The sequence below is a fragment of the Piliocolobus tephrosceles genome, chromosome 4, assembly GCF_002776525.5.
Source record: "Piliocolobus tephrosceles isolate RC106 chromosome 4, ASM277652v3, whole genome shotgun sequence".
NCBI classification, from domain to species: Eukaryota; Metazoa; Chordata; class Mammalia; order Primates; family Cercopithecidae; genus Piliocolobus; species Piliocolobus tephrosceles.
In genome coordinates, this window is record NC_045437.1 from 150511625 (window position 1) to 150538951 (window position 27327).

At 37.6% G+C, this 27327-nt stretch overlaps 1 protein-coding gene across 7 annotated transcripts in view; it reads right to left on the reverse strand.

The window, feature by feature from the left end:
• The window catches only part of MATR3 (matrin 3), a 37929-nt gene continuing 10602 nt past the window's right edge, over window positions 1-27327 (reverse strand). For 2 of the 7 annotated variants that reach the window (XM_023195251.2, XM_023195256.2), the window contains exons 2-15: window positions 22908-23996; window positions 16565-16626; window positions 15561-15602; window positions 15114-15226; window positions 14206-14258; window positions 13582-13707; window positions 12570-12695; window positions 12106-12273; window positions 9985-10116; window positions 9474-9517; window positions 9013-9382; window positions 5997-6363; window positions 5371-5492; window positions 686-2011 (exon numbers count right to left, since the gene is read on the reverse strand). In XM_023195251.2, the coding sequence (XP_023051019.2) occupies window positions 1961-2011; window positions 5371-5492; window positions 5997-6363; window positions 9013-9382; window positions 9474-9517; window positions 9985-10116; window positions 12106-12273; window positions 12570-12695; window positions 13582-13707; window positions 14206-14258; window positions 15114-15226; window positions 15561-15602; window positions 16565-16626; window positions 22908-23819 (2688 nt within the window). In that variant the 5' untranslated portion in view covers window positions 23820-23996 and the 3' untranslated portion in view covers window positions 686-1960. Of the gene's footprint in view, window positions 2012-5370; window positions 5493-5996; window positions 6364-9012; window positions 9383-9473; window positions 9518-9984; window positions 10117-12105; window positions 12274-12569; window positions 12696-13581; window positions 13708-14205; window positions 14259-15113; window positions 15227-15560; window positions 15603-16564; window positions 16627-22907; window positions 23997-27327 lie in introns of all 7 variants that reach the window. The other 5 variants (XM_023195260.2, XM_026454501.1, XM_023195266.2 and 2 more) reach the window with 4 other exon arrangements.

Genomic DNA, 27327 nt, shown 5'->3' on the forward strand with positions numbered 1-27327 from the left:
TGCACATAGTGCTTTCTGTACCTGCTGTTAGTTAAAAATGGGAATTAAACAGAAGTGGGTAATTAGTAAAGGCTAAAATTGCAGAAGTAAACTGGCAAGGATTTTTTGTGCATGTCACATTAAAATCATCACCTGCTTTTCAACGGGAGAGACCATAAAATTTATCCAACTATTTGAAATATCCTTTAATGCATTTGGGTCTGAACATTTGAAAGACAATGCCTATCCTCTTAAAACTTTGTTTCTTGGCCAGGGACGGTGGCTCATGCCGACAGTCCCAGCACTTAGGGAGGCTGAAGTGAGATCACTTGGGCCCAAGAATTCAAGACCAGTCAGGGCAACATGGCAAAGTCCCATTTATACAAAAAAACCCAAAAATTAGCCAGGCATAATGGCATAAGCCTGTAGTCCCGGCTACTCGGGAGGCTGAGGTAGGAGGGTCCTTTGAGCCCGGAGGCTGAGGTTGCAGAGAACTGTGACTGTGCCACTGCACTGGAGTCTGGGTGACAGCGTGAGACCCTGTTTCAGGGGGAAAAAAAAAAAAACTGTTTACAACAGATGATCCAATATACCAAGAAGCCCTACGTAATTATTTTGAAAAGTTGGCAGAACTAATTCTTGCTCATCCATACTATTTCCAATTGTACTGTTAAGTCAACAGTATGTCTAAACACAAGCTTTTGCTGTTTGTTCACCTGCAGTATTTTTAATTCGTAAGGTTTTTAAAAACCACAAATGGCCTCACTTTTAGTTATGTAACAGGAACAAGAAATCCACCAGCAGCAAAATTTTTAAAACTCAGACCTTTAGTGGCAGTCTTTAGAACATTCATTCTAGATTTAAAAGTAATAAATTGTTAAAGCATGCACAAAGTTTAAGAGCGAATAAAAACCACAACTGACAAATATGTTGGTTAACATTCCAAACATGTATAACCAATGAACATGGCCTAGGGTTTTCTTTTTATTGGTATTCACTTCAGTAACTTGAATCCACAGATATAAGCAGTATATAACCAGAAAGTTACAAGTAAACACAAATTATACATGCAAATTTCTGTTCACAAAGGTCACATGTGCAGGTACATGAATTAGAAGCGTGCATCTAGGATTATGGCCAAACTGTTTTAAAAATGCAGAAATGTAAAATTACATCTTGAAAATATGAAGAGATGGTCTACACACTTCAAAAATCAAATGTTGCTTATACCAGAGATGTATGACAATTACGGGATTCAAGTGACAAGCAGTAAGATCTCAAAAATTAATACTGGTCAAAGAGAACGGGAATATTTTTACATTTCACTGAAAATACATTGACTACTAGAATACGAAATCTAGCAGGAACTCAGGGAAAAAATTACAAAATCTAAAGCCAATTACTTAATATTTCTTATTACCTAAACAACAGCATGACATTAACAGAAAACTGCACCTGCATTTGAATCGCCAATCTCACGTTAATGAAGTTCTCCAAAAATGAAATGCAACCAAAACAGGTTCAAACTCCAAATCAAAGTCTGCAAGGCTCAGATTAAAACATGGAATGTTTCAGATGAAAGTAATAAAAATACTATTGGTTTTGTTCTTTATTGAATGGAATAAAATGTTGACATTTCTTTGAAACTTGGAACTACTAAATTTCATTTTTCCAAATGGTTCTACATTTCTTTCTTAGTGGTGCAAGTTGTCTTAAGTAGCTTAGGAAGTCAATCTCTACAAAGTACTTCTTCTGTCCGTTGCCATTTTGATAAAACAAAAACTATTCATTAACTTAACCATATGTGTATTTTTTTTTTTGCTATAACACTTAACACATGAACAGACATCTATTATTTCTCCACTAAAACAAAAGAGTACAATAGTTTTCTTCTAACTATCAGTATTGTATTTAAAAAAGGTTAACATTAAAAACGAAGAACCATTATTTTCTTTGAAATCATTAAATCTTCTTGCACATCTTAAGTTTCCTTCTTCTGTCTGCGTTCTTCTGCCAATTTATTCAGAAATTTCTAAAAAGAGAGAGAGAATTAAAGCCATTAAGTCACCTAAGAGAAACACAGCAAAATGGATTAATTCCAAAACCAAATATCTTATATCCAAGTTTAGGGACTTAAACTATAATTTTGTCAATATTTTCAACAACTAGTTAATCCTTACTAGCACACAAAAACTGTTTCAGGACATTACAATAAAGCATGGGGAAAAAATGGTAAAAGGTAAAAAAAATGGGTATTTTGAATGTTATAATTAAGCCTAAATTTGAGAGATGAGAAAACAAAGACCACAGTCACACTGAACTGACACCAGCCCAAGAACTATGAGTCTAAATGACATGCATTTTTATTTTATTTTATTTATTTATTTATTTTGAGACAGAGTATTGCTCTGTTGCCCAGGCCGGAGTGCAGTGGCGTGATCTCCGCTCACTGCAACCTCCACCTCCCAGGTTCAAGTGATTCTCCTGCCTCAACCTCCCAAGTAACTGGGATTCCAGGCACTCGCCATCATGCCCAGCTAATTTTTTTGAACTTTTGGTAGAGACAAGGTTTTCACTGTGTTGGCCAGGCTGGTCTCAAACTCCTAATCTCAGGTGATCTGCCCGTCTCCACCTCCCAAAGTGCTGAGATTACATGCATGAGCTACCACATCTGGCCTCAATGCACTATTCATTAAATCACCTGCACAAACATTTTCTTGCAAGGCCAGCAGTAACTATTTTAGACTCATTGAGCCATTCAGTCTTAACTACTCAATACTGCACTTCATTATAAACTAAAACAACTATAGATGACACTTAAATGATTATGGATATGGGTTCTAATAAAACCTTACAAAAGCAGATGACTGAGCAACATGTGTAGCTTGTTGACCCCTGCCATTAAACCTGGGACTTCTAGAGTCTCTAGACACAGCAGCTCCATTAAGACACTAATGGAAGTACAAAAGACATTCAAATATCTAATCTAAAATGTCCAAAGTATCTTTCCATCTCATTGGAATTTATCAACTTAATATAGTTAATGCAAAATAGTACGAATTAAAAGCCATTATATCCTTTAAGAAAAAAATAAAACACCCCACAAACATCCAGTTAGGAAAGTATGAATATACCATTAGCAAGTTACTGTACTGCTTAATAGTTTCTTGATGAAGGTGACAAAGTTTCTTTAAAATACAAGGAAATATAATAGGCCATCACGCCCGTAATCCCAGCACTTTGGGAGGCTGAGGCAGGCGGATCACCTGAGGTCAGGAGTTCGAGACCAGCCTGGCTAACATGGTGAAACCCCGTTTCTCCTAAAAATACATAAAATTAGCTGGGTATGGCGGCATGCGCCTGTAATCCCAGTTACTCGGGAGCCTGAGGCAGGAGAATTGCTTGAACCCGGGAGGCAGAGGTTGCAGTGAGCTGAGATTGTGCCGTTGTACTCCAACTTGGGCAACAAGAGCAAAACTCTGTCTCAAAAAAAAAAAATAAATAAATAAAATATAAGGCAATAATAAAAGGAGCCACAGGAAGCACCAAGCAATCTTTTATATTATTTCCATATTCTTCTCAACAATACATACAGTTTTTGACCCCAAACCGCTTAAAATCAAAGCAGATAAAAATATTTGTACCAGGGCGGGCACTGTGGCTCAGTCAGGCCTGTAATCTCAGCACTTCTGGAGGCCGAGGCAGGCGGATCACCTGCAGCCGGGAGTTCCAGACCAGCCTGACCAACATGGAGAAACCCCATCTCTACTAAAAATACAAAACTAGCCAGGCGTGGTGGTACATGCCTGTAATGCCAGCTGCTTAGGAGGCTGAGGCAAGAGAATGGCTTGAACCCGGGAGAGGGGGTTGGGGTGAGCCAAAATCACACCACTGCACTCTAGCCCTGGGCAACAAGAGCAAAACGGTCTCAAAAAAAATAAAAATAAAAAAATTGTACTACATTGCTGCTACCATTCCAAATAACCACGATTCTTTCTTCATATACAGCATGGTAAGAGACATATAGATGGCAAAGAGCAGCTACATTAAAAAACAAAACAACAACAACAAAAAAACAGAAGTGATACACAGCCAGGAACCTAAATTATTTACAAAATTAAAGATTACAGGCCGGGCGCGGTGGCTCAAGCCTGTAATCCCAGCACTTTGGGAGGCCAAGACGGGCGGATCACCAGGTCAGGAGATCAAGACCACCCTGGCTAACATGGTGAAACTCCGTCTCTACTAAAAAATACAAAAAACTAGCCAGGCGACATGGCGGGCACCTGTAGTCCCAGCTACTCGGGAGGCTGAGGCAGGAGAATGGCGTGCACCCGGGAGGCGGAGCTTTCAGTGAGCTGAGATCCGGCCACTGCACTCCAGCCTGGGCGACAGAGTGAGACTCTGTCTCAAAAAAAAAAAGATTACATTCATCCATTTAGTCAACACAGAACATACATATCTAAAGATTGAATAACTATAGTTAACTTATTATAAAGCAGTGTGAAAAACCAAGGTATCTATAATTGAGTTGTTTAGCAACTACTTTTAAGTTTCAGTCACTATTTCAACAAGTAGTCCAAAGAGGCTGATAATTGCAAAAACAAACTTCAATATATCTCAACAGGAATTATTCTTCAGTGATGTTGTGGTTTATATATTTACGTCTTTGATCTTTGTATTCTTTTGGTCATAAAAATAACTGAAGTGTCATTATCAATAATGTCAATATTAAAAAATTATTTAATATGAAGAATGGTCATGCGACTTTTAGTATTCGGACTCCCAGCATCTTCCAAATTAGAGATACAGCCCAACAACAATTTGAGAATACTTGAGTAAGTTTAATTCTATCACGGAATTTATAACATGGTTAGAAAACACTAAATTGTTACGTAACAAGGGTAAACTATGACAAGAGCCTCAACAGATGTTTCCATAACCCATCAAGAAAGAAAGAAAGGGCCAGGCGCGGTGGCTCATGCCTATAATCCCAGCACTTTGGGAGGCTCCAGAGGTCAGGAGTTCAAGACCAGCCAGCCTGGCCAACATAGTGAAACCCTATTTCTACTAAAAATACAAAAATTAGCTGGGTGTGGTGGTGTATGCCTGTAATCTCAACTACTTGGGAGGCTGAGGCAGGAGAATTGCTTGAACCCGGGAGGTAGAGGTTGCAGTGAGCCAAGATCACACCATTGTACTCCAACCTTGGCGACAAGAGTGAAACTCTGTCTTAAAAAAGAAAAAAGTAAATAAAAAGTTATCTTCAGGATAAAGCACTGCATTGAGTCTAGAGAGAAGACTATACACATTTTACTTATATATCCCACTTATTTCCAGAACTTGTTAAGTTTTCACAAAAGAACTCTCCTGTTTTACATTCAGCCTTACCTTTAATTTCTGATAATGAGGAAGGCTGCTGCAATGAGTATTCTTTGCAACTTCTTCATTTGTATAAAAGAGGGAACACAGCTTACAGTAAAACCCTGTTTTAGGTATCACATAGTCTATACCTAGAAACACAAACATACATTCTTACAAATCAAACTGAAGATTTTATTTAGTATTCACAATTTTATCTGTCAACATAATTTAAATGAAACATGTTTCTGAGAAGTTCAATACAGCCTAAGATAGAAAACAAAAACAAAAATAGAACCATATTTTGCTTTTACCTAATTGATGTTTGAGGTCCCACCTAACTGTATTCTTAAAAAGAAATATAATATAGAAAAACAACACATAAAGGCAAAACAAAAGCATGTGCAATTTGCAGGAAGTTTTGAGGAGAAAAGGGAACACATTGTGGAATGACAACAGAAAATAATACAAAACCAGAGACACGCATAAGAGGAAAATATATCCATTAAGATTTATAAATTGTTCCCTATAGAAACAAAGCAAATTGAAAATGCTATCACAGCTTATATAAGACCAACTTTAAAATCTTATTTTAAAACCTAAGAGTTTGTTTTGAGGAGAGTGAGGAAGGTGAAGAACAAAGACTTAAATCTCACCAACAGGAACATTGGGCTGATATGGTCCAATTCTATACTCATCTGGGATTGTATAGTCCTCCTTGTTCTCATCACTTTGACCATCTGCGTTTTCACTTGTATCTTTGTTGGGATCATCAGCGTTCTCAGCAGATTCAGCACCTGGTTCTGTGTTTTCCTCATTTTTAATTCCATTTTCCAACGCTGCTTCGTTTTCTTGATCAAGTTCCTCGATCTTGTCCACCTTAATTTCAACCAAACCATCATCATTTTTGTCACCAGATTTAAATGCCATGCCCGATTTACGAAGTTTCTGAAGTTCCGAATCTTCCTCATCACCAACCTCATCTAGAGTGACAAAACCTTCCATACTCCCTGGGAAACGACGCTGTTAAGAAAGACAAATTTACTCTGCAACAATTATCCTGCAGCATCCCTTCCATCTGCTTTACTTGAAGGGAAATGGATAGCGTCTTTGCCTTTTTTTCTTTTTTTTTTTTTCAGACGGAGTCTCGCTCTGTTGCCCAGGCTGGAGTGCAGTGGCATGATCTCTGCTCACTGCAAGCTCCTCCTCCTGGGTTCACGCCATTCTCCTGCTTCAGCCTCTCGAGTAGCTAGGACTACAGGCGCCTGCCACCATGCCTGGCTAATTTTTTTGTTATTTTTAGTAGAGACGGTGTTTCACCATGTTAGCCAGGATGGTCTCGATCTCCTGACCTTGTTATCTGCCCGCCTCGGCCTCCCAAAGTGCTAGGATTACAGGCGTGAGCCACCACGTCCGGCTGCATCTTTGTCTTTATTCATTAGCTCAAAATAATAACTTCTTCCTTTCTCCCCCAAAAATTACTGATAATTTGAAAAATAATTTAGCTTATTTTAAAACTAAAAAATGGAAGGTCTGCCTCACACACAGAGAAGTTAAATGAGGTAAGAATATTCATATTTTATCTTTTCTGAGACTACAATGCTGCTAGTGAACGTGTAAAAAACTTGATTTGGTAAAAGTTGAGCAATGTCCTTTGTAAGACAGTATATTACAAATACCTACTCTTCAGAGCAAACGCTCAGTTTCAAAGTGTAATGGCTAAAAAACCAAGCTCTGGGCCAGGCACGGTGGCTCACGCCTGTAATCCCAGCACTTTGGGAGGCTGAGGTGAGCGGATCACCCTGAGATCAGGAGTTCAAGACCATCCAGGCCAATATGGCAAAACCCCGTCTCTACTGAAAATACAAAAATTAGCCTGGTGTGGTGCTGGGTGCCTGTAATCCCAGCTACTTGGGAGGCTGAGGCAGGAGAACTTGAACCTGGGAGGTGGAGGCTGCAGTGAGCCGAGATCATGCCACTGCAACTCCAGCCTGGGTGACTGAGTGAGACTCTGTCTCAAAAAAAAAAAAAAAAAAAATCATGCTCTGAAGAATAACTGCCTAAATTTTGGCTCTGTGTCTTATAGGATTATTTAACTTCTCCATATTTTGATTTTCCTCATTTATGGAATGGAGGTAACAACAGTATGAGCTACATACGGTTATTGTGAGAATTAAATTAATAAATGAGTATATATATATATAAAGAACTTAGAAAGAGGTATGGCATTAAATGCCATTAAACATAATTATTAGCATTTATAAATGTAAACATAATGATCAGCTCTAGTTAGAAAAATAAAGGAAGCTGGCCGGGCGCGATGGCTCACGCCTGTAATCCCAGCACTTTGGGAGGCCGAGGCGGGTGGATCACGAGGTCAGGAGATCGAAACCATCCTGGTTAACACGGTGAAACCCCATCTCTACTCGAAATACAAAAAATTAGCTGGGCGTGGTGGCGGTCGCAGCTACCCGGGAGGCTGAGGCAGGAGAATGGCTTGAACTCAGGAGGCGGAGCTTGCAGTGAGCCGAGATCGCACAACTGCACTCCAGCCTGGGCGACAAGAAACAGACTCCGTCTCAAAAAAAAAAAAAAGAAAAGAAAAATAAAGGAAGTTACTTGACAAAGCCATCAAATAAAAACCCAGAGGTAAATACTGGTTTTGAGTTGAATGTTACAGAAAAGGAACCAACGGAATATGGAATAGGATGGCAAAAATTTCATTTCACTCTACTTGTTTTTCTTGAGACAGAGTCTCGCTCTTGTCACCCAGGCTGGAGTACAGTGGTGTGATCTTCGCTAGCCTCCCAGATTCAAGCAATCCTCCTGCCTCAGTCTTTCTGAGTAGCTGCTACAGGTATGTGCCACCACACCCATCTAATTTTTGTATTTTTAGTAGAGATGGGGTTTCACCATGTAGGTTCTGAACTCGTGGCCTCCAGTGATCTGCCGGGCCTCCCAAAGTGCTGGGATTACAGGCGTGACCCACTGGGCCTAGTTGACTCTGAAATTTTATGAGTCATTTAACATGAAAAGTTTTCCTCAAAGGCATTTTAATGCCCTACTCCTTAAGCTAGGCAGTCAGCACAATGTGGGTCTTTTGGTTTACTCTTATGTGTGTATTTTTATATTTATATTCACTTTATATGTGTCTTCTAAATGACTTACATGTTCAAATGAAATTGTTTTAAAAGATACTAAAGTATCTGACCAGGCCAACATATCTCAAATAGGAAAAATTATTCAATAATTTTTGAATGAGTGGCAAAAGTTTTAACTATCTCGGGTCAATTAACTTACTGCAAACTCATGTCCTGTATTTTTTTTTCTCCAAAGCTACAATATAAGGCTGCCTACCTATATGCTACCACAACTATTTTTTTTTTAAAGCTACACTATAAGGCTGCCTACCTACATGCTACCACTACAATACAGAAGCATATATTGAGTCCTTCTCCCTCATTTTTACTAAAAAGTTTCCTCTTTGAGCTGATGTAAAATGTCTTATTTAATTATTAATTGCAGAGTTTAAATGTTTATATTCTGGTTCATATCTATTTTCGATTTAAATCATGTAATTCTCTTTATCTGACACTGCTTAGGTGAATAACTTGAAACACTGATCTGATCTAATGTTCTACTAAAACAAATCAATATTATGTCTTTCTTTACCTTTTTAAGCTTTTTCTTTGCTGCTGCTGAAGCACTTGCATCTTTTTTCACAGCTTTATCTGAAGGTTCCTTTTTCCCATCAGAAGCCACATCACCTAAATTAGCAAGATCGGTCTCGTCTCCCACTGAACTGCCACTTTCTAGCAGGGCTGCTGCTTCTTCCTCATCTACAAGTAGCTCATCTTCAGATTCAAGAAGCATATTAGGTTCCTGCTCTGTCTGGTCATCCTTTGTGTCTTTCTCACCATCTTCACCGGACTTCTCTTCTTGTTCTTTACCTTCGGTTGAACTTTCAGTCTTCTGGGAACCATCAGTTTTGGATTTCTTATCACTTGGAGATTCTTTGCCGTCTGGAGAGTAAGATCTTTTTCTGAAATCAAAAGGACACACCACAATTAATTTGTCATCTGAAAAAGTTAAGTTGAATATACTCACACATATGAAAAACAAAATGAAATTACCGGGATTTATCTTTTTTCAGTAAATCAATGCCTCTGTTTGGAATCTAAAAGACAAAAAAAGTTTTACAGAAGTTAAATAATACATTTGCAGAATACACAATTATCCAGTGAATTAATAATTGGAGACGATCCCTATAATCAACTCAGCTTATTCAATCCCCATAACCTTATCCAAGAACCTAAGGTGCCTACAGTCAGACATTCATCATTATGACCATACCAACAGAGAAGTGGAAAATAAAGCATTCTGGTAGCAGAAAGCTATTAAAAACTTAAACAGGTAAGAGCAATGAAGGTGTCCTTTAGGGAAGACTAGTTCTGCCATTAAAGACCAGAAAAAAAAGTTGTTCTTTTTCAATAACTTATTTCTTTCAATAGATTTACCTCTTTCAATAAACTTACATTTCAATAATCCTGTATTTTTTAGCATACAAAAATGTTTAGAAGAATGTTGTGGCTTTAAATATGTAAAAACAGGCTGTTAAATGATGACAAATCAAACACTACATACCCTCAGTACCAGTTTTTTATATTTCTCAGACAGGTCAACCTTCACACATCTCCCCTGAAACCAAAGGGCTTTTTTCAAACAATGGTCAACCATTGCCATTGCATCTTCTCTCGTCTCCATCTCAATAAAAGCCTTGAAAAGAAAAGAACACAAGAAAAGAGAAACCACAAAGTACATTATATTTTATAAAATTGTATAAAACCTTATTATGTATTCTACCTACTGGTTAATCTTCATTACTTTTTTTCTTTTCTGAGACAGGGTCTCACTGTGTCACCCAGGCTGGAATGCAGTGGCACAATCTTGGCTCACTGAAGCCTCGATGTGCTGGGCCCATGTGATCCTCCCACCTCAGCCCCCCAGTAGCTAGGTCTACAGGCATGCACCACCATGCCTGGCTAATTTTTGTAGTTTTTGTAGAGATGGGGTTTCACCATCTTGCCTAGACTGGTCTCGAGCTCCTGGACTCAGGCGATCCTCCTGCTTTGGCCTCCCAAAGTGCTGGGATTACAGGTGAAAGCCATCACACCCAGCTAAAAATTTTCATCTTTAACACGGAGTTAAAAAGTCACTGAATAGGGTTGGGCACAGTGGCTCACGCCTGTAATCCCAACACTTTGGGAGGCCATGGCAGGTGGCTCACCTGAGGTCAGGAATTCCGAGAACAGCCTGACCAGTATGGTGAAACCCCATCTCTACTACAAATGCAAAAATTAGCTGGGCCTAGTGGAGTGTGCCTACTGTAGTCCCAGCTACCCAGGAGGCGGGAGGTTACAGTGAGCCAAGATGGCACCACTGCACTCCAGACTGGGCAACAGAGCGAGACTCCATCTCAGAAAAAAACAAAAACCAAAAAACCAACCTGTCAGATTTACAAAATCCCCAAGAATCACTAGTGCCAAATACTAAACCATCTATATACACTATTTCTGCAAAAAAGTAATCAGCCCAGAAGATATTAAAATACTGTAAGAAAAATAAAAATCTGGAAGAACACAAACTTGCAATGCTGAATTACAGAAGTGTTTAAAACAAAAAAAGAAAAATAGAAAAGATGTTCTCTTCATCCTTATTTCCTTTTTGAGATAGGCTCTCACTCCACTGCCTATGCTGAAGTGCAGTGGCACAGTCACAGTTAACTACAACCTTGGACTCCTGGGTTAAGTGTTCTACCCAACCTCAGACTCCCAGAGTAGCTAAAATTGTATGAGCATGCCACTTTGCCTGGTTAAAAAAAATTTTTTTTTGTACAGATATGGCCTCAGTATGTTGTCTCAAACTCCTGGGCAGCTCCGGCCTCAGCCTCCGAAAGTCTAGGGATTTACAGGCATGAGCCAATGCACCTGGCCTAACTCTTAATTTTTTTTTGAAATGGAGTCTTGCTCTGTCACCCAGGCTGGAGTGCAGTGCGATCTTGGCTCACTGCAAGCTCCACCTCCCGGGTTCACGCCATTATCCTGCCTCAGCCTCCCCAGCAGCTGGGACAACAGGCGTATGCCACCACACCTGGCTAATTTTTTTGTATTTTTAGTAAGAGATGGGGTTTCACTGTGTTAGCCAGGATGGTCTCGATCTCCTGACCTTGTGATCTGCCCGCCTCCGCCTCCCCAAGTGCTGGGATTACAGGCGTAAGCCACCGTACCTGGCTAACTCTAAATTTTTTAAATAAAAGGAAAAAAAAAGGATGAAATAAAACAACTCGTCCTCCAGATTTCATCACTAAAAATAGGGATACACTTAAGAAATTTTTTTTTCTTTTTTCTTTTTTTTTGAGTTGGGAGTTTCGCTCTGCCACCCAGGCTGGAGTGCAGTGGCGCAATCTTAGCTCACTACAACCTCTGCCTCCCACCGTTAAGTAATTCTCCTGCCTCAGCCTCCCCAGCAGCTGGGATTACAGGCACGTGCCACCACGCCAAAGATAATTTTTGTATTTTTGGTAGAGACAGAATTTCACCAAGCTTGCCAGGTTGGTCTCAAATTCCTGACATCAGGTGATTCATCCACCTTGGCCTCCCAAAGTGCTGGGATTACAGGCGTGAGGAACCACGCCCGGTCACATACTGAAAAATCTTAAAGGATTTTAATAAATTATCTTCTCTAAAACTTCCTTATGTGTATTACCTGACTTTTCATCCTCATCAATATGTAATTCTTTATTTTCCCATAAGGCTCAGCAAGCTTGAGAACAGCACTATCAGAATAGCCAGAATGGGGCAAATTGCTGAGATGTATCACACGTCCAAGCTCTTGTTTTTGATCAAACTTCTGATCTGGCTTTCCTTCAGGTTTCTTTAATAAACAACAACAACAAAAGGAAAAACGTGCAATAATTAGTTAACAGTTAAAAACATCCTAGTCTTTACCAATTATTTTATTTTTATAGAGACGAGGTCTTACTATGTTGCCCAGGCTTGCCTTGAACTCCTGGGCCTCACATAATACTTCTCACCTTGGCCTCCCAAGGTGCTGGGATTATAGGCGTGAGCCATCACACCCAGCCTTAGCAGTAATTTTAAATAACCAAAGTTAATAAATATTAAAATGATTTGTTAAACTGATATACAGCTTGCAAAAATAAACATTACCTTTATTCTTTTATACTTCTGGGATAAATGAACTCTCACTGGCTTGCCAAATACTAACGCTGGTGTGGTTGTGTAATAATCCACTGCAGCCTGAGCATCCTCTGTGGTTGCCATTTCAATAAATGCCTGAAATTGTACAAAAAGTTATTTCTCTGTTTTTTCCAATCAGCCTTCTCACATTGAACTACAGATTTTTCTTCCTAAAAAATAACAATGCCCCAAATCTTTCCAGATATATTTAATCAGTAAGTAGAAAATACTTCCAAGAATTAAAAAACAAAACAAAAAACAGGCCAGGCCCAGTAGCTCACGCCTGTAATCCCAACACTTTGGGAGGCCCAGGCAGGCGGATCACGAGGTCGAGAAATTGAGACCATCCTGGCCAACAAGATGGTAAAACCCTGTCTCTACAAAAAATACAAAAATCAGCTGGGTGTGAGGGTGCACGCTTGTAGTCCCAGCTACTTGGGAGGCTGAGGTAGGAGAATCACTAGAACCCAGGAGGTGGAGGTTGTAGTGAGCCGAGATTGCGCCACTGCACTCCAGCCTGGGTGACAGAGCAAGACTCCGTCTCCTAAAACAAAGAAACAAAAAAACCCCACAAAACAATGTTGCCAATTTGCTATTTTATTGTAAGGACCACCTCATATTAGTTCATTCTACTGCATTACTTTATTATTTACTATGCCTACTGGACTAAAAATAATGACTTGAAACCATCATTTTGGTATAGATCTGAAATGGCTTTCCACAGAATTTTCCTTTTACAGCTTTTATAGTAGTATAACGACAATTACTACCTAAGGATCATAATTCATAGTTACTAATAATCCATTAGCACTCTATTATTATTGATATTTATCACTACTGGTCTTTTCCTCTACAACATTCCGCATTTGATAAACTTAAGATTACCTTGAGTTTTATTTTTCTAATACAAAATCATTTAATTCTTATAGAAAATGTATTAGTGGCATGAATAAATGAATAATACCATTATTTTAATTCATACCTCATTAATTTTATTTAGAATCAGATGATTTGAAATGACTCCAAATGGTTCTACCAGCTGTAATAGCTGGTATCTCAAGTTTTTCCCTCGTTGAAAATCCATGATGTGAACAACTCTGCTAGTTTCCTGTCCATTAGGGGGAAAAAAACAAGCAATTAAGTCTCTTTAAAGCAAATATGAAACCAATTATGCATTAGGACTTTTTATAATCTATAATTAACCAGGGGATTGTAAGTAAAACAACAACTCATAACATTCTAGAGAATTTTAAAACTACACATCAAACGTCACTGGGTAAGTTCTTTCTGACCATAGCCAAATGGTTAAACTACTTCAAAGTGTCAAAACATAGTCTCTGCTGTGATTTTTAAATTAAATATTGTACACATAACTGGACAGCAAAGGTTCCAAAATGCTGGATCAAGGTGAGCTCACTGGACTATGGGCATATAAAATTTGAAGTCTTAATTATTATCAAAGCCATATAAAAACCTGACGGTTTTCAAATTATAGCAATCATCCCATACGGACCATGATACATATTCAACTAGTAAGGATTTAGGACAAATCATATTCCCCAAAATCGTAAATACAGTAAAAGCAAAAGCTTCATTCATTACTGACCACTCTGCCTTTTTGCATGTGTCTAGGTCCTTGCAGGTTTCCATTTCCAGCACCTTTATGGGAAGAGAAAGTTTTCAGTCTTGTAATCAATATATTTGCTTAAAAAAGCAATTTTACCAAAAAACGCGCATCTTCCAAACACAAACGAAAAGCTCTTACAAATATGTGATTACCATCACTTTTCATGCAATGTTATTTCTGAGTAATATTTAAATGAGCCTTCTTTCACCTATAATCATTGCCTTTAATTTTCAGAAAGGAGCCAGTGTGGTGATTCACACCTGTAATCCCAGCACTTTGGGAGGCTGAGGAGAATGGATCATTTGAGGCCAGGAGTTTGAGACCAGCCTGGGCAACACCGCGAAACCCTTGCCTCTACCAAAAATACAAAAATTAGTCAGGTGTGATGGCACACGCTTGTAATCCCAGTTACTCAGGAGAGGCTGAAGCACAAGAATCGCTTCAACCAGGGAGGCAGAGGTTGTGAGCGGAGATCGTACCATTACACTCCAGCCTGAGAGATAGAGTGAGACTCTGTCTCAAATAAAGAAGCAAAATTTGCGGCCCGGCACAGCTGCTCACACCTGTAATCCTAGCACTTTGGAGGCCCAGGTGGGTAGACTGCCTGAGGCCAAGAGTTCAAGATTAGTCTGGTCAACGTGGTTAAACCACATCTCTACTAAAAATACGAAAATTAGCTGGGCGTGGTGGCGGGCACCTGTAATCCCAGCTACTTGGGAGGCTGAGGCAGGAGAAATGCTTGCACCCAGGAGGCAGAGGTTACAGTGAGCCAATACTGCGCCATTGCGCTCCAGCTTGGGCAATAAGAGCGAACCCCTGTCTCAAAAAAATAAACATTTTCAATAAGGGCTCTGTAAGGAAAAGTAATATGAATTTTATATAATTACCCAGATTTCCTCTTGGTCCAACTGCTGGTCCCCCAAGATGAAACGAGGGAGGTGGAGGTCCCAGAATTCCTGGTGCTGGATTTGTAGACTGCTGCAACATGAATGGATCACCCCTAGTAAAGTGAAGACATAAAATATAAATAATAAAGAGGTCCATTGGAAAGAATTAAGATTTAATGTTAAAGCACCCCAACATATGACCACAACCACTTCAATCTTTCAGGGTATCTGTGAAGTAACTAGATCAAAGTCTACATTAACAATAAAAAAATACAAATTACTACATAATATATATTCTAAAAATTGTTAACCGAAGTGAATTTTATCCAAGTCTCATTTTCAGTAAAGAAATTCTGAAAATACTTTGTTTATGAAATGTTGAAAGTTAAACCTGAATTCCTTACATTGATCTCCTTTACAAATGGTAGCTTAAAAAATTTAACTTACATTGTGTGTCCTGTATCATTGTCAGGATTCCATTCTGGGTAGCTTTAAAAAGACCAGAAAATTAACTTTAAAATAAAACTGTCCTTTTCACAAAACAGCCTTGTTTGGCCTCTAAAATAGAGATCATTTATTAGTAAAGTTATCTGAGAGTCTAAGTGTTAGAAACATAGTTTCAAAGCATTTCCTATAGATATTTCAAAATAAAAATTTCAGAACTTCAAAATAATCCACGAGAATAAATTTGTTTTATATTGCTTGCAAATGTAGATAATGTTGAAATTTTTTTCCTCTATTTGTTAAATTGTAAGGAGGAAGTGCTGCACAAAGAATTAGAAATGTGGGTTACATAGAAACAAGAACAGAGCACAGATTTTCCTTCTCCAATATTAATACCAAGAGCACAGTTGAGTCGTGACATTAGAAAGAAAGAAATAGCCCCAACAGAGTTAGGCATATGTGAAAATTCCAACTCCAGTGAACAATGGGCACTGTGTGCTGCTTAAGCAGGGAGTTTTCTTTAAGAATTCCATTTCATGGTAGCAGCCTGAATTCAAAATCCAAAGATCTCAAAAGCAAAACAAAACAAAAAAAACACCACCAAGGATTTTCCTGGACAAAGAATTAGAATCTTTTAATAACCTACCCTCTTTTCTATATCGTTTGCATTTTTAAAGTACGTATTATTAAAAATGTTACTGTGAATCCACTCTACATATCAAATACTATCTTTCAATATATCCAGTAAAAATCATCAATTTCTATAATGACCAATGTGTATGTATCCTAGAAATATTAAGTAACAAAATATCATTATTACTGCATCTAATATTCAATATGAAATTTCCAGATCTAAACATTTTACTTGTAAATAGTATTGCCCATACAGTACCACTATGTGATATTAACATTGTGGATATTACAAGTAAATGATAAATTCCCAAAAACCAATAACGGCTGATTCTGATTCACGATAAGGATGTTTTAAAGGTATTTCAAACTCCTACATTTCAAGAAGAAGCTGGCATCGACGACTGTGACTTGCTCCATTGATATGTTGACTCCACTCCTGCAGCAAAGTAAATTAGTAGAATTAACAAAAATAAAGCTAAAATATTTTCATCTGAACCATTCAAACTCTAGGACATTAATGTCTATGCAGTATCATAGGCTGTACAAACACCTGCCCATTCACTAAATCACATTGATTTAATTTAAAACCATTTCTCTGAATCCTTGAGGCTTGATCCTGCCCTCAAATACGCTATGCACATTCTTGGAAAAACTGGATTAACTTGTCAACATACTTAAGAGATTTGACAGGGAAAAGATACAGAGTTAATAAAGATCAAGAGTAGTAACTAACCTTGAGATTAGCAAGGCTTATTAACTTCTACTGTGGACCAAACTGAAGTATTCATTGTATGCTACTTTAGAGTACTCTGAATGATAAAACATCCATGTTTCTATCTACTTTTCTAGAAACTATATACTATAAATTTGAACAATTAGTTAAAATAGAATCTTTTAGGCAAAGCACGGTGGCTCACTTGAGACCAGGAGTTTGAGACCAGCCTAGCCAACATGGCGAAACCCCATCTCCACAAAAAATACAAACTTTAGCCGGGCGTGGTGGTGTACGCCTGTAGTCCCAGCTACTTGGAAGGCTGAGGCAGGAGAATCTCTTGAACCCAGGAGGCAGAGATTCCAGTGAGCTGAGATTGTGCCACCATGCTCCAGCCTGGGTGACAAAGACTCCACCAAAAACAAAACAAAACAAAAACTTTAACCACATCCAGCTTTTGAGGATGTTCCAGGTTTACTACCTATTAAATACACAGTGAATGAAAAATGCACCATGATTAGCATTACCATAAAATGCTAACACGATTCAACAGGAATGGCTTTTCTAGAAAATGAATCCCATTTATCAAAATATTAAGCTTTCTTTATATTTCCCCAAAATAAAGAAGCAAATTTAAGGAATGCCTCAACAAATTTAGGGAGGGAAACATGACATTCTATCGCTATTCACTCTTTCGTGGTTTATTTTAAATTGAAGAAGTAACTCTTATTCAAATAATTTCTTTAGGAAAAAAATGCAGATATAAATGAGTTAACTTTTTAGGCAATGTAAGAATGAGGAGTCAGGAAAAGTGGGCTCTACCTAGACTGCCTAGGTTCCATTCCCAAATTACAAAGATGTGAATCTTTGCTCCGTGTTATTTAAATTCACTGGGACAGCAGTCTCATAGGGTTGTTGTGAAAAGCAAATGAGTCTATAAAGGTAAACTGCTTATCAGACCCTTGCCAGGCACATGGAATGTGCTTAAAAAAAAACAAAACAAAATAAAAAAAACGAACTGATTATAAAGCAGTCTTGTTTTACAATTCCTGCTTTACAACTATTATGGATGTTTCACAAACTCCCACAAATTGTAATTTCTGTAACACCCACACTACCCAATACAATTATATTTGGAATATAAAACATGGTCAGGCGATGTGTTTTTAAAGGGGGGTAGCTCACTGAGAGCTGAACTAAATTAAAGTAAGGTACCAAATTACAAGATACATGCTTTCAAAAAGTTGCGGATTGGTATTTTATAAATGGGATCCTTTAAAAAAAAACAAAACAAAACAAAACAAAACGGGTTTGTATTTATGTGACAACAGTTTAGGTACATTCCTATGCTCTAGAAAAATTATCTAAAATCCTGTGAAAGGCCAGGTGCGGTGGCTCAGGCCTGTAGTCCCAGCACTTTGGGAGGCCGAGGTGGGAGGATCAACTGAGGTCAGGAGTTCGAGACCAGTCTGGCCAACATGGTGAAACCCTATCTTTATTAAAAATACAAAAATTAGCCGGGAGTGGTAGCAGGTGCCTGTAATTCCAGCTACTTGGGAGGCTAAGGCAGGAGAATAGCTTGAACCTGGAAGGCGGAGGTTGCAGTGAGCGGAGATCACGCCATTGCACTCCAGTATGGGTGACAGCGAGAAACTCCGTCTCAAAATAAATAAATAAATAAATAAAATCCTGTGAACTAAAATGGAACTCATCCAAATAGAATGGTACCTTTCTTAAAATGCTGAAAGCTATAAACTATTTCCAGGTCTCTTTTTAAAATAATGGCTAATAGTTAAGGAACTCAAGATCTCTCCAGTTGGCTCTACAATCATCAGCTATTTGGGTTATCTAAAGTTTCCATTGGAGAGTAATGGACCACTGACTTGTTGGAGACCATTTTTAAAATGGCTGTAAGGGCCAGGTGCAGTGGCTCACGCATATAATCCCAGCACTGTGGGAGGCCAAAGCAGGCAGATCACTTGAGCCCAGGAGTTTGAGACCAGCCTGGGTATCATAGTGAAACCAAGTCTCTTATTAAAAAAAAAAAACGGCAGGTGTGGTGGTACGTGCCTCACTTGAGCCTGGGTGGTGGAGAGTGCAATGAGCTACGATCACATAAGTGCACTCCAGCGTGGGCTACAAAGTGAGAGACTCTTTCTCAAAAATATAAAACAAAACAAAACAAAATAAAATAAAATAAAATAAAATAAAAATGGCTGTAAGCCAGAGGAACCACAGGTAAGTTCACAAAATTTAGAAGCCTTGGCTGGGCATGGTGGCTCATACCTGTAATCCCAGCACTTTGGGAGGCCGGGGCAGGCAGATCACCTGAGGTCAAGAGTTGGAGGCCAGCCTAGCTAACATGGTGAAACCCATCTCTACTAAAAATACAAAAAAAATTAGCTGGGCATGGTGATGTATGCCTGTAATCCCAGCTACCTGGGAGGCTAAGGCAGGAGAACTGCTTGAACCCAAAAGGCGGAGGCTGCAGTGAGCCAAGATCGCGCCACTGTACCCCAGCCTGGGACACAGAGCGAGACTCCTTCTCAAAAAAAAAAAAAAAAAAGACAGAAGGATTAATTAAACAAATACCCATTAATGACTTAGAATTCTCTGAACTAAAAATATTCAGATTTTACTTAAAATATTCTTAAGTTCTGGGAGAGGAATAAATGTTATCCTACTAGCCATGCTTCTATTTCATAGGAGCTAGAAAGGACATATAGCTGACCAGAAATTACATCCAATCCTCCATGTTCTTTAAAGGTTCAAACTTATGGGAAAACTGTGTCTGCTCTTTCAAAGTGATAGAAGGAAGGCCAAAATCAAAAAATCAGTCATGTACCTCCCAAACTCACCCATGACTAATCTGTACTACCGATCTATGACTGGTTGGTTTACGGTGAGGACTAAGTGAAAGAGTTTTATAAGTATCTATATTCCTGGACTCTACACTGAGGTAACTCCTGCAAAATCAGATTAATAAAGGATTTATGCACTTTTTAAAGTCAAGACATTTCTGTAGGAAAACTACATTCACCTTGATGTATTTGAGATACCTTAAACTATAGACAGAAAAAAAGAATTTGGGAAGCACTTACAGAATGGCAGAAAAAAGAATAACTTAATATAAACTCAAGTGACAAGACAGTCAAAGTGCTATAGTGGATAATTTTCCTTAAGTGAAAGGAAGCTGAGAAGCTTGAGATTGCATAGAAAAGCAATCTGATGGCTGGGTGTGACATGGCTCACGCCTGTAATCCCAACACTTTGGGAGGCCAAGGTGGTGAATCACCTGAGGTAGGGAGTTCGAGACCAGCCTGACCAATGTCGAGAAACACTGTCTCTAAAAACAAAAAATTAGCCGGGAGTGATGGCGCATGCTTGTAATCCCAGCTACTCGGAAGGCTGAGGCAGGAGAATCGCTTGAACCCAGGAGGTGGAGGTTGCGGTGAGCTGAGCCAAGACTGCACCACTGCATCCATTCCAGCCTGGGCAACAAGAGCAAAACTCCATCTCAAAAAAAGAAAGAAAGAAAAAGAAAAAGAAAAGCAATTTGATGATCTAAAATGACCTAGAAAGAAATAAAAGCAACACCATCACTTTAAGTCACCTAAAAATAATGACACTCCATGACAAATTAAATTATTTTCTACTTAAGTTTTTTACTTCACAGTAAGAACTTTTGATCATGTAAACTATTTAACAATACCAATAAGTAAAAAGAACAGATTTTCCAAGTTATGCAGCAATACCAGAGAGCAGGATTAAATGTTTAAAAATTTTTCATTATCTACTTCCATCACAGAAATTTTCTCTAAGGTCATTTCTATAGCGGTTATAGAGGGTCCACTGCTAAAGTGAATATTTAAATATTTTTTTCAATAGAATGCATATACGTAAAAAACACAGTAAGGCAACTAGAAAACTAGAAATTCAGATAATCCATGTGTTTAAACTTCTTAAAGTTGGTCCAATTTACACATTTAAACCACAGAATTAAACCTCTAAAATACTTCTCAAATGTACTCAGTATTTTGACAGAATACCAAAACTGGTTAGGACCTAAGCATTTTTACAGGCGAAAAGTACCTCTTGCACTAGGGTAGGGTATCTTACTCTTGAATCCATAGTTTCATCAAAATATGTAAAAACTGCTCTTTTGTTAATTTAGATCCATTTAAGTTATTAGCCTTCTTCAGGAACTAGAAGGTAGCAAAATTTGGAGAAAAAAAGCATAATCATACATAAAAACAGAAACTTTTCTCTAAGTCCTCTCATGGTTCCGTTGTGTTCCTTTATGATGTCCCAACAGCTTAATGACTCCAGTAGCAAAGATTTTTTAAGTCCCTTAACATCACTCTCATTTGAGACACCGTAACTATCTATTTTCCTCAGAATTTAGAGATCCTTTCTGAGAATATTGGTCACATTGCCATTTCTGCTATTATTTCCTTATAAACAGGCAAGAAATAACATAGAAAAAATTGGAGTCACCAATGTTTAATGGACCTTTTCGTTCTATCAATTCACACGGGACCTAAAATTTAAAGTTTAGTGCTGATCAAAAACTAAAATGAATTCCATGATATATCTAGTAGAGCCAACAAATTTAGGAAAAGGTAACACCCAAAACATATACCAATTAAAATTTGCTGGCTTTTGAGAGTTTGGGGTTGTATTTCTTAATGAAAATACATCTTCTTAAATGTTTAAATAAACCTAAATTTAGTATTTATGTTAATTTACTTTGATACAGATTAAAGATTAAAAGACAAAAACACTGAGATCCAAACATAAGGAAAGGGAGTGACTGGTAATACTCTTTAACAATATTAAAAACAATGGTATGATTTAGTCTACTAAAAAAAAAATCCATACTCACTTACTAAAAAATGTTTATCAAAGGATTAGCTATGAAAAGAAAATGACCCTTCCAGATGTTACTGTAAAGAAAAACCCTGTAACAGTAACCACCAAATCAATTTCATGGCAGCAACTTGTTCCAGTTAAGTAGAGCACATCAGGAAAAATGGATGGTCACAGATTATAGATCAGGCTAGCGGGGTGCTATAACGATGACTTTAAGTCAACTGCACCATATATTGGGGGAAAAAAGTCAGAACGAGTAACACTGAAAAAGTTGAAAGAGAAAGGACAACATATTTAAAAGGGCATTTTGAAAAAGTTCCCATTTTGGCAGATGTGATAATTAAAGCAAAGGAGAATTAGATTTTCTTTTCAAATGACTGTATCAGAAGTCTAAGCCTAACTCAGAAAAAGAATTTGTTTATGAGGAACACAGAGCAGGATACTGTAGTAGTTGATTTGTCCAAGTCTCTAAAGGGATAGATGTAATATGGGATAATAAAAAGTGAGTTCTGAAGTATGTTTAAGAAAGTTGTGGAAAAGGAGAAAAAAAATGATGAAAAATTTCAGTCATAGTATGAAAGTTTGTGTTAAAGGGAAATTAAAAAAGGAAGAATGAACTAATCTAAAATATGAAACATACTGAAACAAACACCAGGGCTCTACATTAACTCTTTCCCTGTAGCCACAGATAAGGAAAAAAAGAGAATTGTTCAAGAATACATCTTTACTACATACAAATCAGCAATCAAGACAGATGGAGAGCTGAAATCTAGCATCCTGAATGGCAGAGCACATTGACTGCAAAAAAATACTTAAAACAATTCAACAAAGCAGACAAAAAAACCTGCTTAAATATATGATTAAGAAGAACATATTGATGCCAAAAACCAACAAGATAATCTCAGTGGATGACAGCTTTGTGGCCAGAAGTAATCTAGGCAGAATACATTAATGTAAAGCCCTGGTTTAAAATGCTCAAAAACAATTACCTTCCAAATAAAGTAAGTGTTCTCAAAAGTTTAAAAATGCTTGATCAACTCAATGTCATCAGACTACAGAATTAGAGTCAAAGATATAGGTAAATAGGCACTACAATGTAAAAGAAATTAGAAGCATCTGTTGCGTTAACTCACCTTATTAGAATGAACTGGCAAATCACATATAGAGCACAGATGGGGATAACCCTTCGGTAAGAGTCCATGGAAGTCTTCAATATTGCTACTTGGAGGAGCGCCTCTCTTTTTCTCAAAGAGAGATCTCTCTTGTAAGGGGCCAGGACCACGTCCCATTCTCTCATACTCACTGTCAAATTTATGATAGTTATGCGAGGTCTCACCAAAAAAAGAATCATCCCTACACCTTTCTCCATCTCTTAATCTGTCATCTTCATAATCCATTCTGTCATAATAACCAGATTCTTGAGAACGACTTCCATGGTCATAATCAAGCACTGGGTTGAGACTAGGACCACGATCATCAAAACTATCTCTTCTAAAGTGCCTTTTTTCTTCCCAATCATCCCTAGGTACTCTGTATGGTGGCTCCCGTGTAGCAGATCTGCCATCTCTACCATAACTCAAGGTAGGGCCTTCTTCAGTTCTCCTCCTTTTAAGCTGTAGAAGGATTTGGGGCAAATTCTCAGGAGTAATCTTGTCCTCTGGATAACGACTCAGTTCATCTAAGTCTCTAGCAGACAGACCAAAGCTGGCCAAAATGTTACTGGCCTGGTCTGCATCTCCACGGTGTTGAGAAGATAAAGGGAGTGGACCTCTACTTCCAATGTTAAATATAGACTGCAAATTATGGGAAGAAGTACTAGCAGAAGACAGTGCACTATGAGCTCCTTGTTGATTCAATGAAGAACTCATTCCAAGATTCATTAAACTAGCAAGGCGTGCAGTACCCTGGTTCATCCTTCCAAGAGATGCTGGCATACTTAAAGACTGGGTAGCAGCAGCAAGAAGGCCTATTCCTGCCGCAGACAGGTCACGCCCATGACCCTGTGAGTCCCTACTGAGAGATGACTGCTGGAATGACTTGGACATTGTAGAACTAGCTCTTGTCTATTTTATAGATTTAAAAAAAAATTTTTTTAAAGACGGCCAAAAAGAAAGCTCAAACTAGAAAGCTAGGTTAACTTTGCTTCAAAAAATGGTAACGCCAAGAAAAAGGATCAATAAGGACTGCAGAATCTTCTTCAAGCTGAGAACCAGCAGACAACTCTGTAGAAAAATAAGCAATTTTAGTCATAAATCCCTTTAAGCAGATGCCGTTTTTTTAAGAAAAAAAAACTTATGCATCATGTTGATTTAAAAAAAAAAACATTTAAGATCTCAAACTTACAAGGAATTTATTACATATCTTAAACAGATTCCTGATGTATGCAGAGCCTGCATATAGATATTTAAAAAGTAGTATTTCACGCTAAAGCTTAACTATTAAAGGGACTTTCATACTGAGTTTAAAAACATGTAAATTGAAAGGTTAGATGTCTGAGTACATCAAAATTTTGGTAAAAATATAGATGGGTTTCTTCTTTTAGAAGAATAAAAATACACCCTATAGTATGATGCTTAAGTTCCAGGAGAAGACTAAAAACAAAAAAATCAAGGTCAGCAAGTCAAAGATGAATCAGTTGTATTGTGCTTTGGAAAATGAGACCTATTATCACTATCAGAAAGAACCAAGTAAAATCATAAGTAAATGAAGCTTAGGTTTCAAGTACCTAATATAAGATATAAGACCAAACATAATAGCTGAGACCTTTATACAGCAAAATCAATTTGAGGTGAAGATAGATGTGAATAAGAAAAATAAGTCATTTCCTATAGTTTTAAGGATTGCTGCCCAAATTTCAGTTATATAACTAATTGCCTTCTTACTGACCATCCTACATCAGGCAGTGCTTTCTTCGTATCTAATCTTTTAAAGTAAGGAGAACTAACTCTGGTCAGTACAGGAATAGGAGCCCTCCCAAGAAAAAACCTAGGTACAGGAAATGCAGGTGATTAAAAGAAGGGAACTCCCCAATTAGCATCCATCAGTACTCATTTAATGCTCAGGGCTACAGCATATCTCCAGTACAAAACAGGTAAAAATGAAAATGAGATCTTGGTTACACAGTTTCCTGTAAACTTTTCACAAGAATAGCCCAAATCACCTGGTAAATTTATGTTCTGATTATGATCCCCCAAGACGTGTTTCTAGATGAAACTGTTTTTTCTTAAATCATTATTGTACCTCAGAAACTGTCACATAAGAATTTCCAAATAATTTATATCACGATTGTCATAAAACATTAGTTAAAAGATATACATAACGTCTTCAGTGAAACAATTTTATAATCACAACTACATACAGAGGTAAATCTGAAGTTGTTTGGTACAGAATTCTATGAGGCATTGTTTAAATTTTCTATTTTTTTGATCACCAATACACTCAGCACTGGTAGCTTAATATGTTAAACTTTAACAGTAAAACCAGACAATATCCAGTAGTTACAAGTCTATTACAGGACCAATTTCGCCAATGATAGATTAAAGCAAGGATACAAATGGACAAATACAGTGGCAGAGGAAGTATAAAAAAAGTTGCAGCAAGAAAGATTTAGACTAGATTTTTAAAAACAGATATAATCAAGTTTTAAAAGACACAGAAATGCTATAAGAGGTGGCTGGAGTTACGGGAAGATGTTTTTGCACACCAAGAAAGATGAATTTGAGAAAATACACCAAAGAAACTATCAATAGTTCTAGACAAGATCCACTATGTAAACTACTTAAGCTTTAAGATTAATAAAGACGAGAGTAAGTGGACTTCTTTGGATGAAAGTTTCTTTGATATGTCTTATAAATGCCACACAGAATGGTGGCTCAGATGCTATGTAAACGGTGGTGGACCCTCTAAATTTTCACACATATTTTAAAAATCAAAACCTTTAGAGGGTTTTTCAAAATAAAAATGTTTAAGTATCAGGGTTATTAATTGCAGCTTTGACCTCATGTTGTAGCCAAAGCTTTGTATTCCTGAAAGTCAGTCTTTTGAACTATTTTTTCCCTAAGAGAAATTAAATAATGGTATTACAATTATGTTTAAAATTTTTTAAATGGTCATTTTTAAGGAAATGTGATTGTTAGATTACAGAGCTCTCAATTACATTTTTTGGTAGCTCATAGGAAAACAGTGGATCTACAAAAGGAAAAGCTAAGAGAAGCAAAGGTAAAGGATAACCTGAAGACAAACAGAAAATGGATGTCAGAAAAACTCAGAAAAGAGTCAAGACAAACAATGTAAATCCCATGACAACGTGTAATTCCATAACCACCACCTTAGTATTTTTAAGATACTCAGTTTCAACTTAAAATGCAACTCCATCAAGGATATTAGGGTAAAATTAGTGAAAAGCAACTTAAGTTAGATTTTGGATTAAACCACAAATAAACCAAATTCTTAAAAATGGTTTTATTAGAACAAAGTTGGGAGAAACCAGATGTGGCAGCATTGTTGAAAAAGCATTTATGAAAACAGTTCCTGTATCATGTCAATGCTGAACATAGGATGTACAAGCCACTTTTAAAGGTTCATTCACATGGGATCCACTGCCTATTAGTAAAGGCAGCACAATATTGAGACATTTACTAAGATTTACAAAAGATTAGCTTCTTTTACTACATGTTTTTTTCTGTAATTGTAAAACTGCCTTTCTATAGGAAACTGCACTAGAGATTAAAACAATTTTGAATATAGTAGCTCTGGGAGAACATTTATTATCAAAATCCAATTTACCTATTTTAAATCTCTATGTAATAGTGTAAATGCCCATCAATGTAGAACCTTTCACTTCCAAAAAAGAAAGCACCTGCAACCCCTAAAAACTATCAACATTACCCACAACTTCACTTCACAAATGCCATTTACTACAATCTTGATAACCAAATTCTTTTTTTTTTTTTTTGAGATGGAGTTTCACTCTTGATGCCCACAGGCTGGAATGCAATGGCACAATCTCAGCTCACTGCAACCTCTGCCTCCTGGGTTCAAGTGATTCTCCTGCCTCAGTCTCCCAAGTAGCTGAAATTACAGATACATGCCACCACATCCAGCTAATTTTGTGTTTTTAGTAGAGACAGGGTTTCTCCATGTTGGTCAGGCTGGTCTTGACCTCACATGATCCCCCTGCCTCGTCCTCCCAAAGTGCTGGGATTATAGGCGTGAGCCACTATGCCCGGCCCGATAACCAAATTCTGAACAAATGAGCTTAAAAATTCATTTTTATAGACAACTCAAAACAAACTGTAACTTAAAACTATTTTATGATATAATTTTAAGCTGTCTAAAAATGTCAGCTTCACATTCAACATCTAAACAAATCTGAATATCATCCCTATGTATGGTTAGGAAACGTTTCAGTTAATATTCTACCTCCCATTCCATGAGAATCTGATTTTTTTGTTATTGGATTTTTCTTCTCCAATTAAAAGAACTAGAGTACTAAAATATTTCTGAAAATTTTCATACCCTGAAAATTCATGGAGAACAGAAGCAAACAGCTGT